This window comes from Serinus canaria, chromosome 1, assembly GCF_022539315.1.
Source record: "Serinus canaria isolate serCan28SL12 chromosome 1, serCan2020, whole genome shotgun sequence".
Taxonomy (NCBI): Eukaryota; Metazoa; Chordata; class Aves; order Passeriformes; family Fringillidae; genus Serinus; species Serinus canaria.
This window is the reverse complement of record NC_066313.1, coordinates 88,609,204-88,636,991: the sequence shown is the minus strand read 5'-3', so window position 1 is coordinate 88,636,991 and position 27,788 is coordinate 88,609,204. Positions and strand designations below refer to the sequence as shown.

The 27,788-nt window shown below is 40.0% G+C and overlaps 2 protein-coding genes across 8 annotated transcripts in view; both read left to right on the top strand.

Annotated features, from left to right (window-relative positions):
* TMCO3 (transmembrane and coiled-coil domains 3) overlaps nt 1–3,503 on the top strand; it is a 34,099-nt gene extending 30,596 nt beyond the window's left edge. The window contains exon 13 of the mRNA XM_009085457.4: nt 1,648–3,503. Within this exon, the coding sequence (XP_009083705.1) occupies nt 1,648–1,761 (114 nt within the window). The 3' untranslated portion in view covers nt 1,762–3,503. The remainder of the gene's footprint in view (nt 1–1,647) is intronic.
* Nucleotides 3,504–8,286: 4,783 nt separating this feature from the next.
* The window catches only part of TFDP1 (transcription factor Dp-1), a 37,245-nt gene continuing 17,743 nt past the window's right edge, over nt 8,287–27,788 (top strand). For 2 of the 7 annotated variants that reach the window (XM_030234848.2, XM_030234846.2), the window contains exons 1-3: nt 8,936–9,083; nt 9,888–9,969; nt 22,603–22,669. In XM_030234848.2, coding sequence (XP_030090708.1) covers nt 9,958–9,969; nt 22,603–22,669 — 79 coding nt within the window. In that variant the 5' untranslated portion in view covers nt 8,936–9,083; nt 9,888–9,957. Of the gene's footprint in view, nt 8,415–8,935; nt 9,084–9,579; nt 9,733–9,857; nt 9,970–22,602; nt 22,670–27,788 lie in introns of those variants that run through there. The other 5 variants (XM_018908953.3, XM_009085453.4, XM_030234847.2 and 2 more) reach the window with 5 other exon arrangements.

The following is a 27,788-nucleotide window of genomic DNA, read 5'->3' as shown; positions in this document are numbered from 1 at the left end:
CTGAATAACTTACACTGTAAGACAAAATCCCAGTATTTGAAATACCAATACACTCCAATTTTGTGGCACCACTCAATTGTAAAAAAAAGTAGAATCAACCCATAGAAATGGATACTTGTATGTCCCTGACAGGGTTCTTAGTGCTGGTTCTCACTTGTTTCATATTGTACTTTAGTATTTTAAATAAGTTAGTTATAAATGCTTTAACATCTTTCACTTACGACTTAATTATGTGAACAGTGGGTTGCAGATAGCACCCAAGTCATAAAGACTGAGAAGTCTTTGCTTTAAAATCTTGATACAGCTATTGAAAGAGGTATAGGAGTGTACAGTACAGAGACACTACAGCATTTGAAGAAGGAAATACCAGTAAATAAGAACTGGAGAGCAGATATTGTGAAAATTGCCTTAACATTTAAACAAGCAAATACACTTGTAATCACTTTAACCTGTAAATCTTGTTCATTTTAAATCCTCCACAGAAAAAACAACCAATGTTTTTGGTAGTCATGAAAAAAGTCCCCCGGGAAAGAAGCCTTAAACTTAGTTTTATACTTAACCTGTGAGAATGGAATGTTACTTTTTTTTTTTTTTAAGTCTGATTCATTAAATTAGGTAAATGATGGCTATAGAGATACAGGAACTGACCTCACTTTCTACTACTGCTTTCTAGTAGCTGCTTTATCCTCTGTGCTTCTGCTCACAAAAAATGCTTTCCTTGTGCTCCGAGGTTTTCATTTTCATTGAGCAAGTGAACTCCATAGTGTTGGGACCAATTCCAAATAAAGCACATGTGAAAAACTTACACAGTGCTGTTCACTTGTAGGTAAAGATGATTCACTTTCATGTTCACTCCTTCATATAATTAAGAGTTACAAATATTGCATGTTTGCATAGAGTTTCAAGATATCTCTATGTGATCACAGAACCAGTTTAGGGGGCCACCCACTGAGCTTGGGAGGCTTTTAGACTTTCATTTTTTTCTGCTCTCACATAATTACCTAATATATAGGTTTGTATACCTCTGATATTTCCTAAACTCATTCTTTACTTGAGACCTCAAAACTACTTCCTGCCACTGTTTTCCAAGACTTATCAAAACTATGTGTTAGGATCTTTCTTTTTTTTTTTTTTTCCAGAAGATGCAAAGTATGACTTAAAGGGATTTATGTTTGCTTTTTTCTGTTGATAAGTGAACTAGCAGTGAACTTTGCCATTATATTGTTAAACCAGAATAGTTTAGAGTGGTGGTGGTGGGGTTTTTTATTTGTTTGATTGACTGGGGGTCTTTTTGGTTTGGTTTGTTTGTTTGGGGAATTTTGTTTTGGTTTTTAAATGAAGTGATAATTGGCCTTTGACTTTTTAACAAATACTGAATTTACAAAATTGATCACATAAAACCAATTTTTTTTCTATAAGCTCATAATTATGTTTTTGCAATTGTATCTTCACACCAGGTAAACAGGTAATTAGATTACTTGAGCATGTATGGTTTGCTTTTGTAGCAATGTGCAGAGTTGCTTAGGAAGACAGGTGAAGTCTCTTGAAAACATGGTCTAGAAGAGCCTAATCTCCTCAAACTTCTAGATACTTCTTTGTACTGCCATGTAACCAAGAGAAGTAATGGCTTTTATTTGCCTTTTGCAGGTCTATCTTCTTATTCTGAGTGTGACTACTCTAAGCCTTTTACTTGCCCCTGCCCTGTGGAGAGCTGCAATTATGAAATGTGTTCCGAGACCTGAAAGACGCTCAAGTACTTGATCAAGATTTGCACAAATTGAAGGATATGTCCTCTTGCAAGGAAAACATCTTCATTGCTCATTGTATTTCTATGCACTCAGAAAGCAAGACCTGTTGAGTAGTCAGTCCTCTTAATAAGCACTTGGTTATAAGCCTTATAGTGACCTTAAAACAAAATTCAATACTAAAAAATAATTGTGTCATATGAATTGCGCACCTTTTACAAAATTTACTTTGACTGATTGGAATCTACTAGAACATTTGTTTCTGATCCAATCTGTTATTCAGAGCATAAATTATTTTTTTTAAATATAGTGTCATGCAAACTATGGTTTGTTTTTTTTTTTGCCTGAATGTGCCTTTTAATTTTCATCCTGTTAATGCTGGTTCATCACCAGATTTTGTTCAAAAAGGAAAAAAAGATATATATATTATGGTGCCTATGGTATCTTCTTTCACTAAATGACTTAAGTCATTTTCACATTTATGATTTTAATATAGCAGCATAAAATTAACTCAAACCAAATTTCTAATGGTGAATAAAAGAGTGATCCTCTGCACAAAGAAAAGGTTTAACTGTTTACCAATCAGTTCCAAGCAGTTAATTACATATTCCAGTTCATGCAGCCAATACTGCATGATATTTTATGCCAAATTGCAGCATACAATGTATTTTCTTATATTGTTATATTTTGTGTTAGCTCTTGTATTTATTTACATATTTGACTAAAAATTGACAGTAAGAAAGGGCATAATTTATGTTTGCAGACTGACAGTTGTTACCCATTCTTGTTGCTAACTGCTGCTACAGTAATGGTTTACAGGGGTGTTTTCTTTTAAATAAAAACTAAATGTAGTAAAACTGGGAAGTGTAATTTCAATTAGATGTGAAAAATAGTACTTCTGTAACCTTGGAGATCGGATCTTAGTTGACTATTCTAGATTTGAAATTATTTAAAGTAAATTAACTTGCAGAAAACTGGAAATGGCAGACTGGATGTGTATTTGCAACCCCATGACCTTTTAAGTTACATTTACATTGAATAAATTGTTAGTCTTTTAAAAGTACCATGATATTTTAGAAAACGGTGTTTTGAATGTGATCTTAAATGTGGTTTTTCTTTAAAATGTTGTATGTAGTGAGATAGGTCTTGTAAAAGCCCATTATTTAGGTGTCATAGAGAAAGCTTACTCATAGGCTATAGTCCACTCTGTGACAAAGCATTTAAGAATCATCTTGAGGTTCATCTGCTAAAACCAATACTATTTAAGATACATAAACACTTCAGGTCAGTATTGCAGTGTTATCTGAAATAACACTGATACCCACAAAATAGTTAGAAAAATGCATGTTAAGAGGTTTAAATTGTCAATTAAAATGAAAATTGTCCTCCAAGTAGCAACACAAAGCTTTGGATGGATCTTTGTGCTCTGAACCTCTTTCCCCTGTAGCAGCCTCAGTTTCTTCTGTTTTCTCTGACATCTGCTGAGCTTGTCCAGATGAAACTTGAATTACTCTGGAGTGTTTATGTACTGCTGGGACAGGGTAGACATCATCATATTTGAGTTCTTGCTCACTAGATTCGGGGCTTTTCCTCTAGGCACTAATGCTTCATAAAGATTGATGGAATATATGGCAAGTCCCCCTCCCCTTAAATGGTTTCAAAAGTTGTCACAAAACAGACAAATGCAGAACAAAAAGCTGCTCTATAAATAAAATATTTTTAAATAAAATTAATCTATAACAGAAAAGAAACTCAAAACTGATTTTTTGCAATATTTCAATATTTTTATTCAAAATAGAGGAACAGTTCAGGTTTCATGGTTCCATTTAACAGTCTTCTAGTTCAGACCTTTTACCCTTTTCCAGGTACCTCACTGAAATAATTTGTTTCTCAACTGTCCTATCCACTTTGTCCACTCACCTGGCTCATTGTTTCTGCGTGAAATACAAGCATCTCTCCTAAATGCTTCATTTTGGCTTTGAAAGATTGTTATTTCACATGTAGTTTGCCACCTGTTTCAGGGGGAAAATGTACGACAGGTCATGGTAGAGACCTCTGTATGGTTTCCATTATGTCACTCAGCTCTTGAAGCAATTATATGACATATTGCACTTGTGATGAGTCAAAGTCTTATCTAAATAAATTGCTGTGGGTAATTGTAGTTTTCTAGAAACCCTTTAAAAGTCAGGAAGGAGACTACGAAATACTAATGGCTTGTGTCTCTTAAAAGAAAGAAAATATTTTCCTGAATATCTTCTAAAAGATTTGGGTGAAAAGCTCATTTGGTACCACGTTCAAAAAAGGAAAGCATGCATCTAGATACCTTACTGGTTCCCTCATCTCTCTCAATCCTCTCCCAACTAAGCTTTGTCATGGTTTAGGAATGGTATTCCCCAATTTAGTGCTCTCACCACCACCACCACCACCACCACACTGTCAGTTGTTTCCCCTCTCCCCCCAGATGGAAGCACAAAAGGCAAAGATTGTGGGTTGAGATAAGCACCATTTACTGGAAACAGCAATGAAATAAAACAAACAGTAACAACAACAATATTAATAACAAAATTGTACAAAGAGGACAACAACAGTTCCCCACTAGTATAGAATAACAAGGTGCACATGCCCACACCATTCCAGGTTCCACTTCCTCATGCCTACTGTGAAAAAAGCTCTGTCCTGGCAAAAACCAGGATAACTTGGCTAGGCTTTAGGAGAACTGGGGGAATTGAAATAGGCTTGTGTGAGTACCAGTGTTCTGGGCCTCTTTGTTGACACAGATTTGGATTGCCTGGTTCAATATTAGATATAAGTGCAAAGTAGTAATCTTAACAGACATATGGTAAGTTTGTTTGCAATCAGACATTTGAGGTTGCCTCACAGAAATCTGGAGGTATATTGAGATACTCTAAATATTTCTTGAAATGCAAATAATGGCTCCATTCATAATTCCATGTCCAAATGGGGTAGTCTTCATGATATGATCTTAGGACAGAAACAACAGACCTTATTCCTGAATGATCACTCATTCCTGTATGAAAAATGGGGAGAATATTGCATAACCAGCCCACTTAGATATAATTGCAGCTTTTCAGAAACCTTATGCTTGTACTGTGGAATATTCTCTTTCTGTGTCAAGCAGATAAAATTAAAGCAGAGTTCCAGAAGCCCTGCAAGGAAAATCTACTGATTTGTTGAAGATTTCTTGAAAAACAAAGGTCTTTTTCTGGAAATTCTTGTTCCAGCTCGTTGGACAGTGGTTCTATCTCATTCATTAACTCATTCATTGAGCAGTATCATTTTAATACAGAAAAGCTGATACAGAGCAGAAGCCTCATTAAGTGATGAGAAGATATTCCTATGGTCAAGCTGAACTTAAGGGAGTGAAAAAGGAGGTTTGCTCTATGCTTGACTTGCAACTCAGTCAGCTAACCTATTTTGGGGTTGAGATTCAGGGGTCTTTTTGAGGGGAGGGGTTGTTTTATTTATTTTGTAGGTGGATTTAGCTGTGCTTATTTGATTTCTTGTGTGTTACCCCTTAATTGCTATCCTTGATAATTCTGTGAAGATAAAGGAACCAAAGTAGTTTAAAAGCTGGTAGTGTGGGCTGTGCTTTGTGAGCCATTTCCCTGGCCCTGGAGTCAAATTGGTATGTATGGACCCACAACCACCCTACTTGTGGCTTATCCCATACAGAGCAGGTGGCTTCAGTTTGTCAGTAGGAAGGTATTTGTGGGAGCTGTGAGGTGGTTTCCTAAAATTGTGATTGATGTAGGTCTAGGACGGCTCAAGAATGTGGTGATGGTGGACTAAGTCCATGGCACTACATAGCCTTTTAAAGACTGTAAGAATTTATACTTCCTATCATTCTCAAATATGAGGAAAAGCATTCTCACAAAGCCTTGTACTTCACTTGTTTTATGATTGGACATCCTCAGCTTTGCAGGCAAAAAGATGTGGGGGTGCCTTGTGTGACAGAATATTGCTGTACGATGATGCTTGATGGAGAGGGTGAGAAATCCAGTGTGGTCTTGCCTGTTGGAACAAACCCAGGAACAATCTAACCACAAAAGCACTCCTGGGGTTTGTCTAGGGAAGGAATCCATAGTTCTGCTCAGTAACCAGTCCTGGCAGTGTTCCAGCATGTGGGCAATGCCAAAGGTGGAGGAAATGGGATCCCTGAATGACAAGAGGCAAGCCACACTAACAGCATTGCTATTTTGTGAGAAATGCTATAGCTTGTAAGGAGCAGCAAAGTATCAGACATCCTGTGTTGATGACCTGAAAAGGAAGGAGCTGACACAACTACTGCAGGGAGAAGGAAGAACAATGAGATGTCTTTGGAGCTCGGAGGTGTGTAGCCCACTCAACCCCTAAAGGCAGAAGGGAAAGGCATGCATCTACCAACTTCACTCAGTAGCCCAGGAGATTTGCTGCTTGGGTTCTCCCACCGCCTCTGCTGAGTGTTTACCACTGCCAGGTTGGACTTACTGACACTTTGAAGACAGTGGGACAAGGAAAACCTTCTGCTGGCTGGAGACAACAAACTGGACAACATGACAAGAGTGACTTAGGGATAAGTGATCCTGCCTTGTGGGAAAAACCTAGATCAGAGAGTAGTAAAATTTTCAGTTACGGTACCAAGCTGTATTTTTTATTTCCTTAAAGAGAGTGGAAATTTGAGAGTTGGGAGAGGGTACCTCCCGATGAGGCCAGATGCTGACAAGGTGGTCAGGTGACATTAGGTCTTTAATTAAGTCATGCGTTTGCACAGATGAGTGTTCAGATCCCATGGCTCCCTGTTCCCGGGCATTTCCTCTGGCATCTGTTGAAGCTTTCTGCCTCTAGACTCGATGACCTCTTGAGACAATTTCCTCACGTCTGTCATGGGCTCCTGCCCCACTGATGTTGTTTAAAGTTATGATCTGTTCTGCTTTTTGTGCCCCCTTAAAAGGGAGAGGCACTCCCCAGAAAACTGTAAAGTGGAATAGCCTGCCACTACTACTATCACAAACGAACTCCTAAAGCTCCAAAATTCTTTCAAAAGGTGTGCTCAGAGATTAGAGAAGTGTTGAAAAGTTTTTTCACCGGTACAAACACTTCAAATTAGTTGTGAACCCTCGGCTGAAGGAAAAAAACACCACTACCCAAGAGTTGGGCGTGTTTGGGCAGTTAGTATGCATCAAAATAAATTCTAGCAAACTAGGACACTCCTTGTTTGTGCTTGTTCTGTTGACTGGCAAGTGTTTTTCCTACAGGAATTAATGTAAAACAAAAGAGCCGGAGGTGGGTGGGTAGGGACATGAGATACACAGACGGTTTGAACCCTCAGGCACAGTATATATGACCTGGAGAGTGGAGAGCAGCACTATCAACTGGAGATATCTTTCAGGAAATAATTTTTTTCTGCAGTTGGTTTATGGGTTTTGTGTGTGAAAATTTTGGCTACTTTCTGAAAAGTTGTAATGTTACAAACAGAATTTCATTATCACCTTCTTTCTTCGATAGCCATTGCCGTCAAGAGGAATGAAGAAATGGGGTTATAATCCCAGAGCAGAAAGAGGGGGTGTGTGTGTGGGGAGGGGGAGGTGGCGAGAGGGTGGGAGGAATTGTTCATAAAAAACTCCCAAGATTGCTATTTATCAGGAAAATAAATGAACGTAGTGTTTCATTACTATTGTAAAGCACAACAATTCAACATCTTAAAAAAAAAAAACCCCAACAACAGAGGTGTAAAAATGAATGCGAATCTCGTGGACTCGTGAAATGCATCTTCTCCAGCATTCCCTCTGCTGGGTAAGTCTGCTGCTGCAATGTAGCGGCTCTGTGGTCGTGTGTTTTATTCCCGGCTAGTCTTCGTTCCCAGGAAGCAGCATGAATTTAGCGAAAGAACGAGCCTTTTACTTCCTGCTCCCCTCTTCGTTGCGCTATGAGCAACCTTGTACCGTGCAGGCTTGGTTTTGCGTGCCGAACTGTGTATAGCTTCCTCCCCATCGAACAGCCTTGCATCCACCCCTATGAGCAACACGACTCGGAGCTTTCCTTGCTGTCCTGCAATTTCCACTATAACGGCTCTGCCTTTGTAGCCGCCCAGAAACGCTGCAGGTTTTGGGGTTGTTTTTTTTTCCCAAAATTTACAGGACAAACGATTACAGGACAAACGATGTAATTACATCACATAACCCTCGCTAACATGCTCTGTTCCTGCGGTCGTCATTGCACGCAGAGGCTGCAGCGCCCCGAGGTGCTTTAGTTTTGGGCGCGAGGTTAAGAGCTGCAACCGCCCGAAGGAAAACTTTCGCTTGGATTACCACAAAATCCCTAATTTTAGCAACGATAGCTGCAAGCGAAACTTTGCTCGAGTAACGGCCGGACAGAACGCGATGAGGAAGCGCTGGCAGCAGGATGTTGTGGCAACGAAACCGCACGGCCCTGCCCCGCCGGGTCCCGCTCCGCGCGGCAGCGCGGCCGCGCCCGCGGGCACCGCTCGGCACCGCGGGGCGGGCGGGAGTCGGAAGAAGGCGCGAAAATCCCGCGCATGCTCCATGCCCGGCTCCCTCCGCGCCTTGGAGCGGCGGGCGGGCGGGTTGGCTTGGCCGCTCCGCGTGTGCCCGTGCGAGGCGCGCCGCGCCCGTGACGTCAGCGCGCAGCGTCAGGGGGACGCACAAAAGTGTAAGTTTCAATTTTTTTTTTTTTTAATTTTATTTTTAAAAAAGAAAAAAAAAAAAAAAAGAAGAGACGGGGGAAGAGTGGAGGGGTCGCGCGCGCAGGGTCCGTGGCAGGGTGGGGGGGGGGATCGCTGCGCTCGCTCGTCCCCTCTCGTTTATCCGCATCGCCCCCATTCCCGCCGGCAGCCCCTCGGCGGCAGCGGCGCTGGGCAGGTGTGCGGGGCTGCGGCGTGCGGGGGGCGGCTTGCGGGGGCGGCCGGCCGAGAGTCCGGCGGACTGGTGGCCGGCGGGGGCAGAGGCGCGCTGGGAAGTGACAGCCCGCCGGGGGAGACCCTATTGCCCCGCTGCCTCTTCTCCCCGTACCCCCTCCCCCGGAGCGCAGGGGGGAAAGGCGGTCCCTGCCGGTGCCCTCTCCACCCTCCTTGCTTCCCTCCCCTGTTCCCGGGCTGCCGATGTCGGTGTCCCGCCGCCTCCCCCCGCCCCTGCCCCCTCCCGCCAGGCCCGCGCAGCCGCCGCACATGTGCAGTCGGGCGCCTCCGCAGCGGCAGCGGCAGAAGCGGCGGCAGCAGCGCGGCGGCGGCGGGCGGGGGGTGCTCCCGCTCCGCGCTCCGGGTCCCTGTCTCGGGGCGGCGGCGGGGGATGGAGCCGGCTCTCTCTGCCTTCGGCCGCTCAGGTGCGGGCAGCCCGCGCCCGAGGATGGGAGCACCGGGGCTTGCGTGGGACGGCGGCGGGGGGCGCCGCCGGCGGCGGGTCGGGCACGATGGGGATGGGGACGGCGCGGACCCACACTCCGCCCGCCGCCCCTTCCCCCCGCGGCCGCCGGCGGTGCCGCCGGGCGCGTCCCCCCTTGCCCGCGCCCCCGCCGCCGCCGAGGCGATTAGCGCGGCCCCTCGCTGCCGGGGGGAGGCGGCGCGGGGCTCAGGGCTCTGCCCGGGCGGTGAGGCCCCGGTCGGGGGGCGCGGGCGGGCGCGGGGTGCCCGAGGCGCAGGGGCGGCCGCCGGTCTGTGCCGCCCGGTGCGGCCGCGGCCCGTCCGCCTGCGAGGAGGAGGAGAAAAGCGGGGCTGGAAGGCCCCGGGGGGAGCTGCCCCTGGGGCCTACTTGTGCCTGCTGCTGGAAATGGGGGTGGGGAGGAGGAGGAGGCCGTGATCGCTGCCCGCGCCCAGCGCTCGGTGTTGGAAGGGGCGCAGCTGGACAGGGACCGGCCTCGCGTGGGATCGGGCACGGGCTGGGGGAAGGGCTCTCCCTGCCAGGGCACGGCTCTCCCCCGCCGTCGGGAAAGGAGTGCCCCCCACACGTGAGCGTGGGGCTCAAGGGACGAAAAGGTGATGATGGGAAACTTTTCCCTTTTTAAAAACGTGGATTTTTTTCAAAAAGAAACCTGTATTATACTTGGTAGTATTCAGTAATTTCAATTGTAAAAGCTTTCTCTCATTTCATTTTTTTATAGCTGGTGCTGTCTTTGCTTTCTGCTTTCCAGAAAATAGCATTGTCCCTGTGTCCTGCAGCCATCAAGATTTTAAGACGACTGGTTTTTAGTCTTTGGTAACATGGCAAAAGATGTAAGTATATTTGTAGCTCATACAATGTGGAACATAGAATGTTTTTATTAACAAAAGCAAATGGGGTCATGCTTTATAATAGCTGGCATTAATGAATACGTGGAACTTTATCTACACTGTGCATCAAGCCTAGGCTGTTTTCCTGTAGACAGCATAAACCAGCTTCAGATCTGCTACCATTTTTCCAGAGTGATTAATCTTGAGAATTCCCTATGCTAATAACAGCACTTGGGCCGTTGTCATTATGTGCATTCATATTGAACACTAAAAGAGCTTGGGTTTGGATGCATTGAAAAAAACCCAGCACGTGTTGTTCAGATGGCAGGGCTGTCGTTGACTACCATTGTCAACTAACGTTGCCTTTCTTGAGTTCAAGAAGGCATCAGACGTTGGAGGGAAGATGGTTCATTCTCCATATGCATTCATTGTTTATCTCTGTCTACCAAAAGATGATCGTTAGTGTCTGTAAAAACTGGCTTTGGGAACTTTCACCATAGATTTCAATTACTGCTATTGTTAAGGTTTGCAGCTTCGATTCTGTGACCTGCCTCATGGAGCACGTTTGCTCTTCACCCCTTCCAGTACTCATTAAAAAAATTTCAGTTTATTCTGCCTTTAAGATGTCAGTCAATGTTCATACCTAATATAATTGGGCTTTCACATTGTCTTATTGAAAAAAGACAATATAGTAGTCTGTATTCAAATTAGACCATATCTCCCCCTTCAAAAAAACCCAAAACCCCTAAAAACAACGGTATGCAAGCTAAAGAAAAGTGATACAACTCACTGGTTAGTTGTTACAGCAGGTTGCAGCCTAATGTGAAATATTGCAGCCTTCAAATAGCGGGGATTTCCATGAAAGAGTGATTGGCTTAAAAAATAATATTGTAGGGAATTTTAGTAGTTCAGCTGAAAAACATCTTAATGTGTGGAGAAGCAACCAGACATACGTAGTCACTCAAAGCTTGCCTGGAAGAGATAAGGATGGCCAAGTACATTACAGATAGCAGAGTTCAGGGAATGATAGGCCAAATAAGCGGGAAGAAAACGAAAGTGGAGAGTTACACTAGGAGATGAAATTGAACCAGTTCAAAGTAAATGAGATACCAACGTACATTTGTTTAATATTAGCTTTTGGGAGAGAGATCAACTAAGTGAAGAGTTCCTAGCACCTGGAAATACAGATCAATGTCCTGCTAGTTCTAAGTGAGAATGAGACTTTTAAGAAGAAACCTTATTTTTGAAAGATCTAGTTTATTCTAGGAAAGAGTAATTAAGGAAGAAAGGAAGGAATAACCTACCTCATAGTAAACTTAAGAAAGGGGAGAAGGTGCTATGGATCTGAAAAGAAATTGCTTTCGGTATCTTTATTAAAGAGATAATAAACTGAATTTGGAAAAACAAAAATCTAGGTCAGGTTTTAGGTAAAATTTTAAGTGTACTTGAACACTGGAGCAGGGTAGCTAGAAAGGATATGAAATCTTAACTGAATATTGTCTAACCTGTTCTTAAAAACATCTACATATACTTCAAACCTGCCTCAGGGAAGAAATATGAACTGCTTACCTTTTTGCAGACTGTACCCACCATTACATGACACCTAAAATGTGTAATGAGTGTTGGGAAGTTTTAAATTTCTAGGTCTGAATATGGGCCCCATGCATTGTGGTTTAATGCTATGACATAGAGATGTTACTTGGTATAACACTTACTTTAATTTTCAGAAGGAAAGAGATTTATTTCCATATTTTTGTTCAAAGTCCAAGTTCTTTTTCAAGCAGAATAATGGAATTAAGTATGATACAGACAGTATCACTAGATTTCTGGGCACTGAGGCTCTGAAAACTTGTGTTGCTGTAAATTTAGATGTTCTGATGTGAAAATATTGCTGTGATTAATGGCTTGTGGTTCTGCCATGTCACCCATCAAGTGCTCTAACTGTCTGTGAGATGTAGTGGTGAAGAAGATGGCATAGTTGATGATTGCTCCTGCCCCTTCCTTCCCTTTTTCTCAACAGAGCTGAGATGGCTAAACTGTGGGAAGGGCTGTGCTGCTACAATCTTAAGTCTGGGCTTCCTAAGGTGGCATTTCCATGGCCAGGCACGTTCAGAGTGCTCCAGCCTGGGAGTGCAGCTGAGGTGTGCATCCCACTGGTGTCCTGTGCTATGGGCCAGTGTGCTGTGGTGACAGTGGAGCAGGGAGCCCTGCACAAGGGGAAGGTGTGGAGACAGTGTTCCACCACACAGCACACTCCTACTTTATGCTTCTTCCTGCCTGCTGCAGGAGAGCATTTTCCTTTTATTGTTTCTGTCTGATACCTCTTTTTAAAAACTATAATTTGAAAAGACCTGTGAGGAAAGTTGAATACTTGTGAGAGTTTGCAGACCGAGACTTTACTTGATAATTGAACAAACTGGGGAATGTGATGGAAAGTGCTAGCAAACCCAGTGAAATGTTTTTATAAAGTATTAAAGAATTGCAAAAGTAGTGGTCAGGTAAGCTAGCAAAATAATGTTTATGAACTATGTTGTCCAGGTCTAAATTCTGTGCGGTATTGGTTTAAAATATATCTCTCTAATGCTTTTCAGAGTATACAATCAAGAGAAAATAAGCAGCAAAACATTGATTTTAATTTTTTTTTCATTTATATTTTGGGGTTTTATGCAAAATACTTTGATTTCCTCAGCAGTAGTCAGGAAGCTATGAGGTGGGGGGAGAAGGGTTCATTCATACATAGCACCTTAATTAAGAACCTGCAGGTGGAGTTTAAGTGCATAATCACAATGTTATAGCTGGATAACTTGAAAAATGGTAATGTAAAAAGAAATACTAGCTTGTGAAGGTTAAAGTATCCATGGGTATATCAGTTTATGTGTTGGGTAGGGGGTCTGAAGTGCCCTGAAGATAAAGGGCGAAAAAAAGAAGCTCTCATTTTCCAGTGTGATCTTGTAATAACAATAAGCGCAGCCGTTTTTGAGTTTATGAGCACTGGTGAAGCTGAGAAGCAATTCTAACAGAATCAGGCAGATTCTGTTAAAATTCAGTTCAATTCAGGACTTTTTAGTTCCTAGAAAGACTTTACTGTTTGTGCAATTTAAAAAAAACAATGAAAAAACAGGTGTGGACAGGAGAACAGCAATTGCCGTATCTCAAGGGCTGGATATCTTGGGAGTGGGATCATTGCATTACTTTTCAGAGTCTGGATGACAGGTTGAGGTCAGTAGTTTTTGGTACAGTTTTACACCTACATTTGCACTGTGTGAGAAATTTCTTGGTCATTGCATATGGGCAGTCTCCAGAAACTTCATCTTAGCCAGAACTCCTCTTCCTGGTTAATCAGTGTTGCTCAGAGTTTGCCTCATCTCCTGTGAACTCTTCCACTACTTACAAATGTGTCACCTTCCAGGCAGGAGCTGAAGGAGCCAAATGTAGACTGAGGACCTTGGCTGTACTTGTTCTCCTTACTGGATTCATGGGGGTAATAGTGTGGGGGGGAAAGCAATTCCTTGTGTGCAGTGGTCACCTGTCCACCCTTGGCATGCCTAAAACTAGTCAGGATGCTGCATTGAATGAAGTAAAAGGAATTACTGTAGCAAGAAAACAAATTTGATACATTAATTTTTTTTCCAGCTTCCACACTGCTTGCTGGCCACTTTTATATTCAGTTGTATGCTAAGATTAACCTGTAAATTAAGATGATAAATACCTTTTTTAGTAGCAATGATTAACGTACCTTCCACCATTAAAGTACCAGGTTCTGTAGCATGGCTGAAGATCCAACTTGTGACCATGTTTCTCCCCTCAGTTGCTTCTGTCACTGCTAAACTGTTGAGGCCTCTCAAGGATCCATAAGGAAAGAGGAGCTTGTGGAACTTTTCTCCAAGACCCAGTGTTACATAGGAGAAAAAAAGCAAGAACAGTGGAGTTTATTTTCTGCTGAATTTCTGTACTCTTAATGCAACCACTTGCAGGAGCTGGATCTGTTGTTGAGGATAGTCTAATGCATGGTGTTAGAGTGAATATTGAAGAGAAAGGGACTAGACAAATGGAATGAGTACGGTTCCTTCTGATCTCCAAAATTACACTTATCAGAATAGATGAGTCATATAAATGAGATATTCTTATCTAATCCTGCTGTTGGTGATTGTTTCTGTTGTTCACCATTAGTGGATGGACTGCTTCAAGCCATGTAAAAAGTGAATTGTGCCCAGAGAACTTGAAGTTGGGAAAAAACTTAGAACAACTTTTGAAACCGACATACCACTGTTGGTCTTCAGAACTTCTCACGGACTAAAATACCTTTCTTGAGAATTGTTCTTGAGTTACTGTTTCATAGGTAACTGACAGTGGAGTTGGCTTTAAACTGCTTGTTCTAAAATTAGATTTTTTTAATTTATTCTTAAAAATTATGTTCTACTGTCATCTTCTGCTTGAATTATTTTATGAGGGATCTTTTTCTTGATCCCTAGTTTGCATAAAATTACTTTGTCTCTTTAGTTTTTTATGGTATTTTCATGAATCTTACTGAGTAGTAGATATGGCACATATATCCAGTTTTACAAAGGAAGCTCCACGAACATGTGGAAATAAGAGGAGACACCATAAAAAGTGCAAAAAAGTTCATCACCTGATCTAACATCTGTTTAAGAGATATACAGATGTGGGAATTAATGCTGGTGGTTTATTTTAGTTGAGTACTCAGAATGCATTCTGGTACGTAGTTTAATCTAGTGGATTTATTTCACAGTATTATTAAATATTTTCCTCAAAGAATATCTTTAAAAACTCTCAGTGAGCTGGTTTCTTCACACAGTTTTACTGGATAGGTTAATAGGGCTGCTGTTTTTGTGGAAAGTCAAAATCTGTGCTTTTGTAATAATTTTTTGCCACAGAAGCTGTGCTTTTTAATAACTTCCATGTGATGTTTCTACATCAATCTTGAGCAAGTCAAAAAAAGTTAAGTTTGGGATGGATTGAAAATAAGAACCCAATGGAAGTAGGAAGACCACTTTATTTTGGACCTTTTTTACATGATGCACTTTGAATCCCTAGAAAGTATTGAGAAGTCTTCAAAACATTTTTCAGACTTTTCTTAATATACCATAAAATCCTTTTGTGTTTATTTTTGGGTTATGTACTGGAAATTTCATTGGGGCAGACTAGAGAAGTTAAGTCTTTGAGGAATCTCAAGTGGTCATGCACCTTCTTTGATACCATTTTAGTTCAGTAGCTTGATCTACTTCTGTTTGCCTTTAGTGAGTTCTAACATGTCCAGAAGTTTGCAAACTAGTGATCAAATAATATTACGAAATTAGGTCATCCAAAAAGGCATCTCTGTTTGGGATTTTGAACGTTGCTAATTTTTTAAATTTGCCTTTTCAAAGAAGGCAAAAGGAAAGTGATCTTTAAGCTCTCTTTTATACATTCCAGGCATGCAGTCAGAGCTGCTTTTTTCCTATGTTGGTTTGTATTATAAAATCAGGAAATAGCAGCTCAGAAGTTGCCTGTCACCTTGCCAATTTATTTGTCTAAATGAAGCATTTTCTTGTAGCCTGTAAGTGTTAAACTTTATTAATTGTATGTGCCAGTTAATGTAGTGGCTTTATATAGGTATGTTGCAGTATTTTACTGAATAACTACACTATGATGGCAACAGGCTCAACAAAAATGCAGATTTTAGAAGTTAAGTTAGCTGGGGATCAATTGTTTTTAATTGTTTTGCATTTGATTGTGTGATTATCTATTAAAGGAGATTTATTATGGCTAATCAGGAGTGGGAAGAGGAATAAAGGATCAATCTTTGCTAAATGTTGTCTGTATGGAAACAGTTCTCAGGTAGCAGACAACTTGACTTTAAGGATGGACAGTGGTCCATGTTACCCAAAAATGCTTCTGGCTACTTGTCTTGTGTTACATTATGTTTGCTAAGGGTTCCAGTATTGCATTGTTGGTTACACAGACTTGGTTAAATGTTGCACTGTGGGCGACTCTAGCCTTGTAATACACTGATAAGGAGGTTGGTGAGGCAAATGGTTCTGGAAGGGTCCTGTGTAATGTTATGTGTTGATTTTGGCTGTGGTTCAGGTGCTGATGAAGAAGCTGCTCTAAAGTCTTGGTTTGGCTGTGAAAACAACAGTCTCTTATGGTCAAACCTAGAATGGTTGCAGGATGTTGTGGAAGTGGCTGCTGCTAGTACCTCTACGTCTGGTTATTTAGTCCAGGAGGATACTAATGATGATTTTATTTTCTGGTTAATTTATGTGGTAAAAGTGGAAAAACAGTGCTTTGATATCATACCACTAGGAGATTCACATTCAATTCTGCTTTGTTCTTACAGCTTCATGGTTAGTGCTGGAGACATCAGCTTTAAATTTTGCAAAGGTTGTATCACTTGAGCAATTGAATAACTGTAAGAAGCAGCACCATGGAGTGACTTTTCACTCTTGAGGTGTTTTTGATCTTTTGGCTGCTTAGACAGGACCACCATTTGACTTGTCTTCAAAGTGAGTTCTTAATTTAATTTTTGCTGCATTCTCGATGTGTTGCTTTTGTCAGAAAGAAAAGCCAAGAAGCTAATGGTCTTGACATATTCTGCATTAAAGGAGATCTTGGGTGTCATTTTGTGTATTGCTCAGTGTCCAGCTTTCCCACAGTATCAGCAGAGCCTGTATCGACAATGCTTGGCTGAACTTCTCACCTGTATTTAGCTTTTTGCCTTCACAATTCTGTGGTATCCAGACTTTTGTTTTAGTGCTTTGGCTATGCCTTGTTAGTTAAGGTGCTAAAAATGCCAAAATAGTCTTTGGAAAGCTCATTTCTATGGTGTAGCCCATTGCTGAGTGGTTGGCAGACACATTAATCTTGAAGATACTGCCATGATCTGAGGCTGTGATATGATTATCTCTGTTCCAGAAAAAGGCTACTAAAACACAGTAAAACAACACATCTGAGAATTTTGAACAGTCAGACTCCTGTAGCCCAACTTCAAAAGTTTTTATGCAATTTATACAGTAAAGAATAGCTCTCACTGGCTTCATTTTCAAAATGAAATCCAAATGTTTTAAATTTAAGAACTTTTTGCCCTTTTCTACAATATTTCTCTACTCAATATCTTGATTGCCCTTTAATTTTTGCAAAAAAATGAAATGGATGTCTCATAATAATCTTTTGCAGTTGCTTAATAATTCATTCCCAGAGCATGTTTGCTCTGGTCCCTGCATGGGATGATAAACCAATGGGGAAAGTAGTTCATTATCATAGTCTTATAAATGACGTTTGCATATGGATAGGGATGAAAGAAGAATAAAGGTTGTTTAAGCAGTCTTAAAATAAGGTTATTTATTTCTGATTATAAGCTTTATTCCAGTTCTCCCTTGTAACTTTGCTTATTTTCTGTTGTTTCCTGATATTGAAATAAGGCAAACAAAAAAAGGAACCCTGCATTGTCAATAAAGTGGCCCATAGTAAAATGGCATGGCATGGAGCCTTTGGATGTGTTGCCTTTAAAGTGACTGGGGATCATCATGGATGATGGAGTTAGTTGCAGTTTTGCACAAGATGGGTGGTTGTTGGCTAGTTGGCTTTGCAAATGCCTGTAGGCAGCAGAGATATCGTCCTGGTCATGGAACTGTGGAACTGTTATGGTTGGAAAAGACCTCCAAGATCAAGAACTCCAGCCATCAGCCCAACAGCACCAAATGCCCTGACAAGCTCTGGGTGGAAATGCTTTCTTTCACAATTCCTCCATTTTCTGATTCTGTTGTCGCTACTTCTTTCCTAATTTATTTTGAACTTCTCTGTCCAAGTTCCAGCTTATTTCCCCTTTCAGTTGTAGTTTAGGTTGTGTTTGTTTTCCCACTTCCTGTGTTCTTCCCTTCTTCTCACAAGATTTGATCTCATTGTTCCATTAAAGCTCTCTTAGGTTCTCATCAGTTGTATTGCCTGTACTTTTTCAGTGACTCACAGTTTCTCTACCTCAGCTCCTAATTCTGCCATCTTCCATGTGATTTTCTAGCTCATTTTCTGTGTCTTTTCCAGACAGTCCCAAAATTGTCTCAATTTCAGACTGTCCCATTCTGAATCCTGTTCTTTAACCATTCTCTATCTCCTTGTGAAACCCAGTCCTGTGCCTCTGTGCTCTATGGGCTTGATCTGCTGTTAACAACTGAAAATTTCTGTTCTGAGGATCAACCTTGTAGCAGGTACCTCTGTTTCCATATATCTCTACTCTTTTTGCTCTTCTTTCAGCCCTTTTTCAGGTAGTGTTCTTAAAATGGGCTCATTACTTAGAAGGAAAGTAGAAGGGTTATTTCTGTGGCAGAAGAGCACCCTTCTCTTACTTATTTGAAGTAGTGTGGGGCAATGTGCCTCTCAGGTTAAATCTGATACACATAGCACATGTACACGTTCAGTCTTGGTTTTGTCAGATAAACTTCTTGCTTTTATAGGTTCTTTGTCCTTCAGTCCAAATTCACCTTGCATATTTTCTTGTTTACTTTAAAAGGTTCAGTGAATAATTTGATGCCAGTTTTTATTAACAAATTGAATTGCAAGGCTGGAAAGCTGTGGAAGAACTTATATTTTTGTTGTAAGGATGTTGATTTTCTAGTGCATAACTTCAGAGACTGCAAATAGTAGCTTGTTAGTAAGATACTAAATTATTCTCTCACAATCTTTAGGGATTTTTTAACAACTGAAATTCTCTGCATCTTCAGAAAATTTTGTTTCAGTTTAGCTTCAATCCCAACAAAAAGATACTTCCCAGTTTACTGATTTTCAGGCTGTGAGGGCACTTGTAGTACTTTTCAGTTTTCACTTGTAAACAAAACAGAAATAGACTTCCCAGTCCTTAGGACTGCTGATGATCTCATAGCAGGCTAAAGCTAACTTTAGTTGATTTTTTTATATGTTTAGCCCTTCAGTTAATTTCTTTAGGTGCTCTGAACAATGAGCTGAGACCAAACCTTAGTGATGGTTGGGATCTCCACTCCACCACAGCTTCTACAGTTTAAATTACCAGATCTGCTGATTTGTCCAGTGGGCTTTACCCTCCTTTCTGGTGCTCTCTGGGAAGATACTAACTTATTACAGCTTAGATGCTGTGTTGGATGTCAAAAGCTATTTTTAAAATCATTGTTGGCTTTGTTGTAGTGTGTGAGAGATGAAGGCTGTATCTGTGTCTGCTGCCAGTTTAGGGTTTTGGGGCTTTCTTTTTGTAGCTGTAGAGAAGTAGACATAGCCAACATGTATCTTCAAAGAGGAAAACTTTGCTGAATTGTGAAGTTGAGCACACTTAATAAGCTTTCAAAATCAGATATAAAGAGCATTATTATTTCAAGCAGCCCCAGGATCACCATCAAAGGATGTAATGCATCTTGAGATTGAGAATCATGAAAAGATAAGAAAAAACTGTGGAATACAAAAAGAATACATAGGAAAATAGTAATAATCCAAATACCTTGTTACAAGTAGCTTGATAAGGCCTAAAAACTAAGTGTATTTTCTCATCAGTAAGTAGAATTTCCTTGATGTCTAAACCCTTCCTGAGAGAAAGTTACCTTTCCTTTGGGGAGAATCCTATACTTTTTCCTGGGTGGGTGTTTTTGGGGGGGAAGGGAGGGTGTTGGTTTTGGTGGTGTTTTGGCTTTTACTTTGTTTTTTGGTTCATTTTGAGTGTGCAGCTATAACATATGGAATGGGAGCCATAGTCACATTTTCCTCTATTTTCTTTCTTTTGGGGGCTATACTACATAGGTCCCAGAGGAATAGTCCTGGTGCTTCTTCCAAAATAACCTGGCTTGAAAAACAGGGAGAATGTCCTCAAAATGCATACTGAGAGATGTTTTGTGTAGTGTTTCCATTTCAGAACAGAGACCCCAGAACTGTGTATGAGATGGAAGTTTTGCTTATCAGTTTTCTTTGATCAAAGCTTGTCCCTTCAACCAGGGATAAGTTTTGCTCACCTTAGAATTAAAAGTGTATTCAGAAGTGTGAAGAGCATATTGGGGGTGGAATAACAGAATTTTCACTAGAAATGAGTTTTTTACTATGAATAATAGCAGCTGGGGGTTCTGTTTTGCTGTGGGATTCATGGTTTTCTTTCCAAATTGCTTTGTGGGATCTTTCTGGGTATATGCTTACAAATGAGTTGAATGTGTGCCATTTTAAGTGCCAGAGGTGAACCTTTACTAAGACACTGGTAGAAGGGTGGTGAAGCTGTAACTTCTATATTGCTCATTAGAATTGTGGTCCCTGAGGAGATCCTGCTTATAATCCAGTGATTGCTTTTCTCTGAATTTTCCCAGATTGTTTTCTTTCATTGATTAAGTGTGGTGCTTTTTCCTAAATGTTCTCCAGTTTTTCAGTGACTTTTGTACTTTCAGTCTCCCAAAAGCATGGTATAGGGCATGTATCATTAACCTGAACCTTCATAAAGCTAGATTAAATTATGGTTTTTGGAGTTGCATATTGTTTTGGGTAGTATTGTTTCGCTGCCTATTTTAATTATGCAGAAAAAGACTTGAAGCTTATGAGATTATTTGATACTATGATGTTGGTTCATTTACTTAAAATTAATCAAAAAGTTTCTACTGGAGACATCCTAATTTGAAAAAAATAGAAAATGAAAGGAACCAATAAGTAGTTGATTACTGAATTGCCTGGTTTTTCAATTACTGAAATAGTGATTTGCATTAATACTTGAACTTGTTGAATATCGCAGCTTAAATATTTGGTTTTGGAATATCACTGTAACTGACATGCACTTGGTGCAGGTTTGCTGTTGCATATTAAACCAATGAATGGATTTAATAATTCAAAATTATTAAATTCATATGTTTAAAAGAATGATATTACAGATTAAAATAGCAATTTTCTTGGTGGCTTTCTGATCAAAACCACAATATATTACATGCTTTTCCAGTCCCATTTATAATTGTTATTTATTTTCATGGAGAAAAGAATTTGCAGGTGTCCTGAGTACAAGCTTCTTTCTGCTGTGGAGTACAAATTTAAGTACTGTATTGAAAGAAATTATGACAATGAGACTGCACTTCCTGTGTGGTTTAGCACTTCTGTTTTGAAATTTAGATAGAATGGTAGTAAAGGTAACACTTAGCCAAAAATTTTCCTTCATGTTTTCCCATGGAGTTCCAGTCTTCTGGAATGTCATGCTGCTGTACTGTAGCCCTAATAACATCTTTGTACACAATGCTGGTCTCATATTGATGAGTATACCTTTTACTTTGGAGGTGTCTGATGTAGTCTGTTGCCTTTTTGAATTATGTGGTTAAGTGTGATAAAGAGTGAGGCTTATAAAGAGTTCTGGTGCCTGGGAACAGGGTGGTAAAACTGTCCTTTGTTCGAGTGGGTCTTAGAAATCCCTGCTGTGGGCAAGGAGGACAGGCAGTGTTCTGAAACAACTGAAAAGTTGTTGCAGCCTCTCTAAAACTATGCTATTGTGTTACTTTTTAGGAGGGGGGAATGGAGGACAGAACTGCCACAGACTTTTCATTCTATCCATCACTTCTACTCTCTGCCCACTCACCGTTTCTCTATGTATCCAGGTCCTCATTGCTGCCATGCCGTTACAGGCAGCAGCACTGCTCTTTATGCCTTTATTCCAGCTTGTCTACTATGTTCCATCATCTTCTCTCCCCATTCACCGAGGAGAGAAAGTTTCCTGCTTCTTAAAGTTCCCTGTCTTTGGTAAGAAATCCTTGGTCTGATATACCTAGATAATAGTGGCTCCACAGCATCACCTAGTGGCTTCCTTGTTTTCCCAAACTTCTGGCAGATCTCAAGTGGGCTCTTCAGGTAGACTTGTTTGTAATGGGTAAGGTTTTGCTGCTTTGGCTGACAGCAAAGCCCTTGATCCTTGCTCAGGGATGTCACTAAGCCTGCGTGTACCCGCAGTGCGCAAAATGCAGCTCCAGACTTTTCAGCCTCTGGAACTCCAAATGCTACACTGTGGTTAAGTACAGGTATTGACTTTCTTGCTGCCGTTTCTAAATGGAAACAGTGTGTCCTGTGTTCATTAAATTTTTTTTTCAGAACTGTTCTGTCTGCAGGTACAAAGAAATTCCTGCATCCTGTCCTCCGTTCAGTTAATAGTATTTTGAAAGTAATCGCTACTGTGAGGCTTCCCAAGGGATAGTGATGACTTTGTAAACTTTGTCACCCTATAGCTTTTTCCATTTTAGAGGTTTGTATTCTGATCTTTAAAAAAATAATAATTGAAAGGCTCAATATTTCTTATTAATGATATTTTTCCTGATTAAAATGGCCCAGGCATTCTCCACTGCCTGTGCTGTTTTTGTTGTTTTTACCTTGTGTGTTAGGTGAGTAGTATCTACAGAGAGAAAGGTGTAGTTGCAGTTGTCTGTTAAAACAGTGCATACATACTGTAAGAGCTTCGGACACAAATAGCAAAGTTAGTGTAAACTTATTTTTTGCTTGCTCTTAAAGAATATGGCATTTATAAAATCAAGATCCTAAAATTTTACAAGTACTATACCCCAAACAGTTCGAAATGGCAAGTTTGTGACAAAATGAGAGTGGTAAGATAACTCTCATCTTCACCAATAAAAGGCTGTTTGTGTTTGTAAAATTAATAAAAGTTGCTTTCTTTAACAGGCTGGACTAATTGAAGCCAATGGAGAGCTTAAGGTGTTTATAGACCAAAACCTAAGTCCTGGAAAAGGTAAGAACACAATTCTTAGTAAGACTCTCAATTTCTTGATTTTTAGTTGTTGCGCATTTTACTGGCTTCTCAAACTGCTTTCTTAGCATAGTTTTTGTAAAGTTTTTCTTAAGTTATGTGATCAGTAAGCAAACTGTAGACTTGCTGTCGTTTAAAATTGTTCTAAAACTACAGGTGCAGTTCAGTGGTGGTTTGTCCTGCATGTGATCTCCTTAGTGTAGCTTGTGTTGAAGTATAAAGACCAGGATGTTCTGAAGCATCTCTGGGGCACTGTGTTTTAACAAATGGGGAAAAAAATGCAGGTGGGTAGAAGTTTGAAATGGGTTATGACAGTTTTTATGATAGTGCATCCATTCTCCTGCAAGCTTATCTCAAAATATATTGTGAACAGAACTGTTTTGGTCTTGCAGATAATGCCTGTGCATGTATGATAATGTAATGTCATTAAGCAGCTTAATAAAACGCAAGATATAAATTTGAACTTGAATTTGATATGTGAGCTAAAGAACTGAGAGTACCTAAGCATTTGGGGAGGTAGGAGGTGCACTTTCCCAGTTAGCATAGTTGGGGGAAGAACCAGAAGCCACACTGAGTTCCAGCCACCTGAAGTTCTGGACAGCTCTGTCATGTAACCTTTTCTGTAAACTGATTATGCTACATTTGAAGACTACATTTCATGTATTCTTACAGGAGGGCTGGTTCCATAGCCAGGCTGTAGAACTCTTCTCTAATTCCAGTAAAGTATATTCTTGCCAGTTTATGCATTCTGCTGGTGACAATTATTTATCAGGTTAATAATTTTCTTCAGTGTGTTTACTTAATCTCTGCAAATAACGACTGAGTATCTTGACAGTCTAGTAGTTTGACAGCCAACTAGCCACTGTTTCCTAGATTGCTCATCAGATGTGCTCTTTGTCCCCCGTGCTTTCCTTATTGTATCCTTTGAGCCTGTTTGATTGCTTTTATCAACTTTCTTGAATGCAAGTGACTAAAACAGTATGTGTGACTCTCAAGTGAAGTGTCAGTCATTTTTGTATGGAGAGACCAGTAATTTTTCTGTGCAACATCATGTTTGGTTCATAGGCACCTCACAATATATTTTGGTGAAATGGTCATTTTCCTTTGTTGTTGCTTCCAGATAATGACAGTATTCTTTATTCTTGTGTGTGACAGATGGTGTCCTTTGATAGGCTGTATGAAGTAAGGTGAAATTTATATTAGCACAGTCATCTGCTTACTGTCTGTAAACCTTACTGTTGACTAATCTACTGGCTTTAAGTATTGTTGGAATACTCCAGTACTCCCAGATTAACCTGTAGTCCATTTCAGGTGAACTCCTTTAGTATTACTGCTCTAGTATTTTGTATACCATTTCAGGAAACCATTTAGCTTCTGTCACCACCACTAAGTACAGCAAGTGTTTTATAAGCATCTCCCTAGACTCTGTCTTGGACATTTCCTTGTCTAAAATATACATTGCTTTACAGAAGGGGGGGTATCCCACGAATTTGTCTTGTTCTGCATTTGGTGGAGGGGCACTAAGGGTTGAGTTAAGACATGCATTAACTGGCAGAGGTGTATTTCTGTAAACACAGTCACACCCCCCTGAGCTAGACAAGTGTGCAAGTAGGTACCTGATCCTTAACAGCTGTACTGTATGTCCTAACCCTGTGGGCAGTAAAAGTGATTTTTTTTTTTGCAAGGCAGATACTTTAGGAGGGTACATTTCACACCCACATAGGCGTCTAGACCCTGTTGCAGTCCGTGGAGATTTAGTCAAAACAGTGCAGTCTAGACAGCACTTCCATTATTACATAGCTCTTTAAGCAGAACTCCTCAAATTGGAGGGCATTTTATTGTTTATAGAATTTTGTAAATAAATTCACATTATTAAATAGTTTATTATATCTCTGCACTTTGTCCAGTTTGAGAGTTGAGCTCTCTGCTCTCAATGTATAACACAGCAAACGGAACTATCCTCAGCCCGTTTCTGCAGCTCATTGCTTTTATTGGGGTTCTGTGAAGTTAATAGACAGTAACTAATTCTTAATATTGAGAAGAAACAACTATTTCTCTTAGCTTCATCAGTTCGTGGATTTTGTCTCTTGCTTCTCTGTGTTTCATGTGCAGGCTCTGTAGTCTTAATCAAAGCTTAAATTTGCAAATATTTGTCACTAAAATACTCAGATATGTATCAGAATTTATTCACTAAAGTAGTACCTTTTTCCTTTGTCGCTTTTTATAATTTTTAGGGGGTCTTGTGCAGTATTTAAACTACAAAGAAAACTACTACGCTCTCTCTAAAAGTAGCTGTCTGCATTGCATGCCATTATAGCAACAAAGTGCTGTCCTCTGTTATTTCTTAAAATCTGTGCAAAATTTCTCTTAATTTTATGATGGAGAGGATTCAGTCTAGAGCAATCATGGAGTAAGCTTTCCATAGGCTAGCAGAAGTGTATCTGGCATACTTTTTTGGGGGAGTTGAAGGTGGTTAAGGAAAAAATCTTCTATGTTCTTATCTAGTGGTCATCATTAAAAGTTTTTTTTTTGTTTTGTTTGTTTGTTTGTTTGGGGGTTTTTTGTTTTGTTTTTTTCTTCATCTTCCCCTTTGAATTTGTATTTCTTCTAAGGAAAGAAATTTTGTATTTTTCTTTTTCTTTTGACTGGAAGTTGCAGTCAATCACAAGAAGAGATTGAGAGTACATTGCATGATTGATATTGGTTGTGGGATCAAATCTCCCTACTGTGTCAGATGAGTGGTTTGTTTATCCCAATCTGCTGCCCTTGACAACAGTAATGGGGCAGGCTCTTGAGGGAGAATGCAGGAGTCTGGCTACTTTTTGGAGTTCATTCTTCTTATTTCTCCTACAGCACTCAAAGTCATTGGATTAGTAATACCAGAGGGTGCATTCCATCATAGTTTTGGAAAAGTCCAACTTTGAAACTCAGCAAATTGAGAAGAAAATCCAACAAGAAATCTGTTACTTCCTTCAGTTTCTACTTGTTGCTAGCCAGATGTGAAAGGAGGAGGAGTTCAGCTGTCAGAGGAATAAAGGTTTTCGGGGATGGTAGAGGACAACAAATTACTTGTCTGCTGGGTCATAAGGACATGCTTGCAAAAACAGGATTAAAGAGAAAGAGCAGAATATTGTTGCTGAAACAGTTCTATAACATGGTTGTCAGCAGTCTGTAAGGTTTGTGACTAAGTGGTAGGTATATGACTCAAGTATGAGAGGTAAGCAAAGATTGGCTCTTCTGGCCAAAACCAGTTATGATGCAAAAATTCTCACAAATTGAACAGATTTGTTGCAATGCTTTCAAACTGGGCTGTGAATGAGCTTCTGTAAATTATTTTTAATCTGTACTGGCAGAAATATGGTAACTGGATAAGTTCTTTTCAGACTTGAGTTTTGGTGGTAGGGTTATGTTGCTGTTGTTTCTTAAATGAATAATAAAGAGGGGACATCACCATCTTGCTGAACAGTTATGCTGAACGACCTCTTGCTCAAAAAGTCCTAAAGATTTGGAATCAGCTAGAGAGGGTATGTTACAGAATAATCTCTGCATGCAAGTCTTATCCATACACTCATTCCCTGACTGTTCAGTAATGTCTGCTGACAGAAACAGGCTACCAGTGTAGACAACCTTTTTGCTTTAGCAAATGGGGACGTGCTTCCAGTATCTCATGGAGAGACTGATCTCAGAAAGACTGGTCTCAGCCGTGAACTTCAGATTAGGATTTGTGTTTTAAAGCAGAGACAGACTTTATTTGTTTTAAGAGGAGGAAACAGTATGTAAAAAACCCAAAACAAAAACACAACAAGCCCCAAAATCCAAAACAACAACCCCACAAGCGTTTGTTTATAATGAGTAATGCATGCAATTTTGAATAAATTAGTCATGCGCATAAAATACCTTTCTAGAAAATGCTCTAAAAATTTATTGCTTCAAAACCGTCTCTAGTGTGAAGTAAGAGGTATCAAAGTATTTGTGGTAGAAATGAGATGGCAGCTTGTGTTTCCTCCAGTGCTTGTGCAAACTCTAGAAGTTGCCTGTAAATTTGCCCGTGTTTTCTGATACCCCTGCATATTTCTCTTACTGGAGTGTAACGCTCCATATAGCCCTGAAAAAACAGTATTACTGAGAAAGGTTTGTTTTTCTTGGTAACCAGGAAGGTGGTTTCCAGCTGGCTAATTAATTTTGAGAGTTAGCAAATACATATGGTTTGGAAGGATAGAAAGAATTTTTAATAGGGACTAAACTAGTAAAACTTCCTTATGAGTTTGTGTTTTCTATTGGTTATTTGGCAATGAATTTTAGAAACTGAGAAATTTAGCCATTTCTGGAGGTTACATTTTGAGGAAAATTTTTACATTCTGGTCCTTGCCATATTTAGATGAGTGTTGATATTTAGGTATTAAATAGAACACTATTCAAGTCTGATCATGCCCCTCACTTGTGGAGAAATTTGGATGAAAGAAATTATTTGCTTCAGATGAGTGCGAGGGAAAAGGTAACCAGTGGGTTTAATATTGTATTGAAATTAAAACTCTTAGTTTAAAAGTCACTCAGAAAGAAAAGTTGGATCTTCTTTTATGCCAGTAGGTGGCATTATTGGTATGTAACCAGAAAATGCTTGTAAGGTATGTCTCTAGCTCCTTTCACTGCTTACTTCAAAAAAAGGTTTCACATTTTATAGGCTAATTATATTTACATTTCAGATTTGAAAAAGTCAAAGTCAAACATGTAACATTTTAAGGTGTGTTTAGACTCGTATTTCAACACTGCCTAACTATAAGATTGTTTTGTTCTTTTTATTTATATGACAAGAAACTTGCAGAGTAATGCTATTGTTACTTTTACTTGAAAATTCATACTTCTTGATTTTTAACAGTGACTGGAATTGTTCCTCTGGAATAGAACAAGAGATTAGTCTTAGAACCCTGTGAATTATGCTTCAGCAAACAGATGCTTGAAATTGGTTATAAAATCTGTATTACTGCAGCTGAGGTAAATTCAGTTAATACTGTCTAAAGTCAAGCTAAGGAAATAAAACTATTTCTGGAAATAGAAATGGAATTTTGCAAAGTCTAAAAGTAGACCCCAGTTTATTGCAACA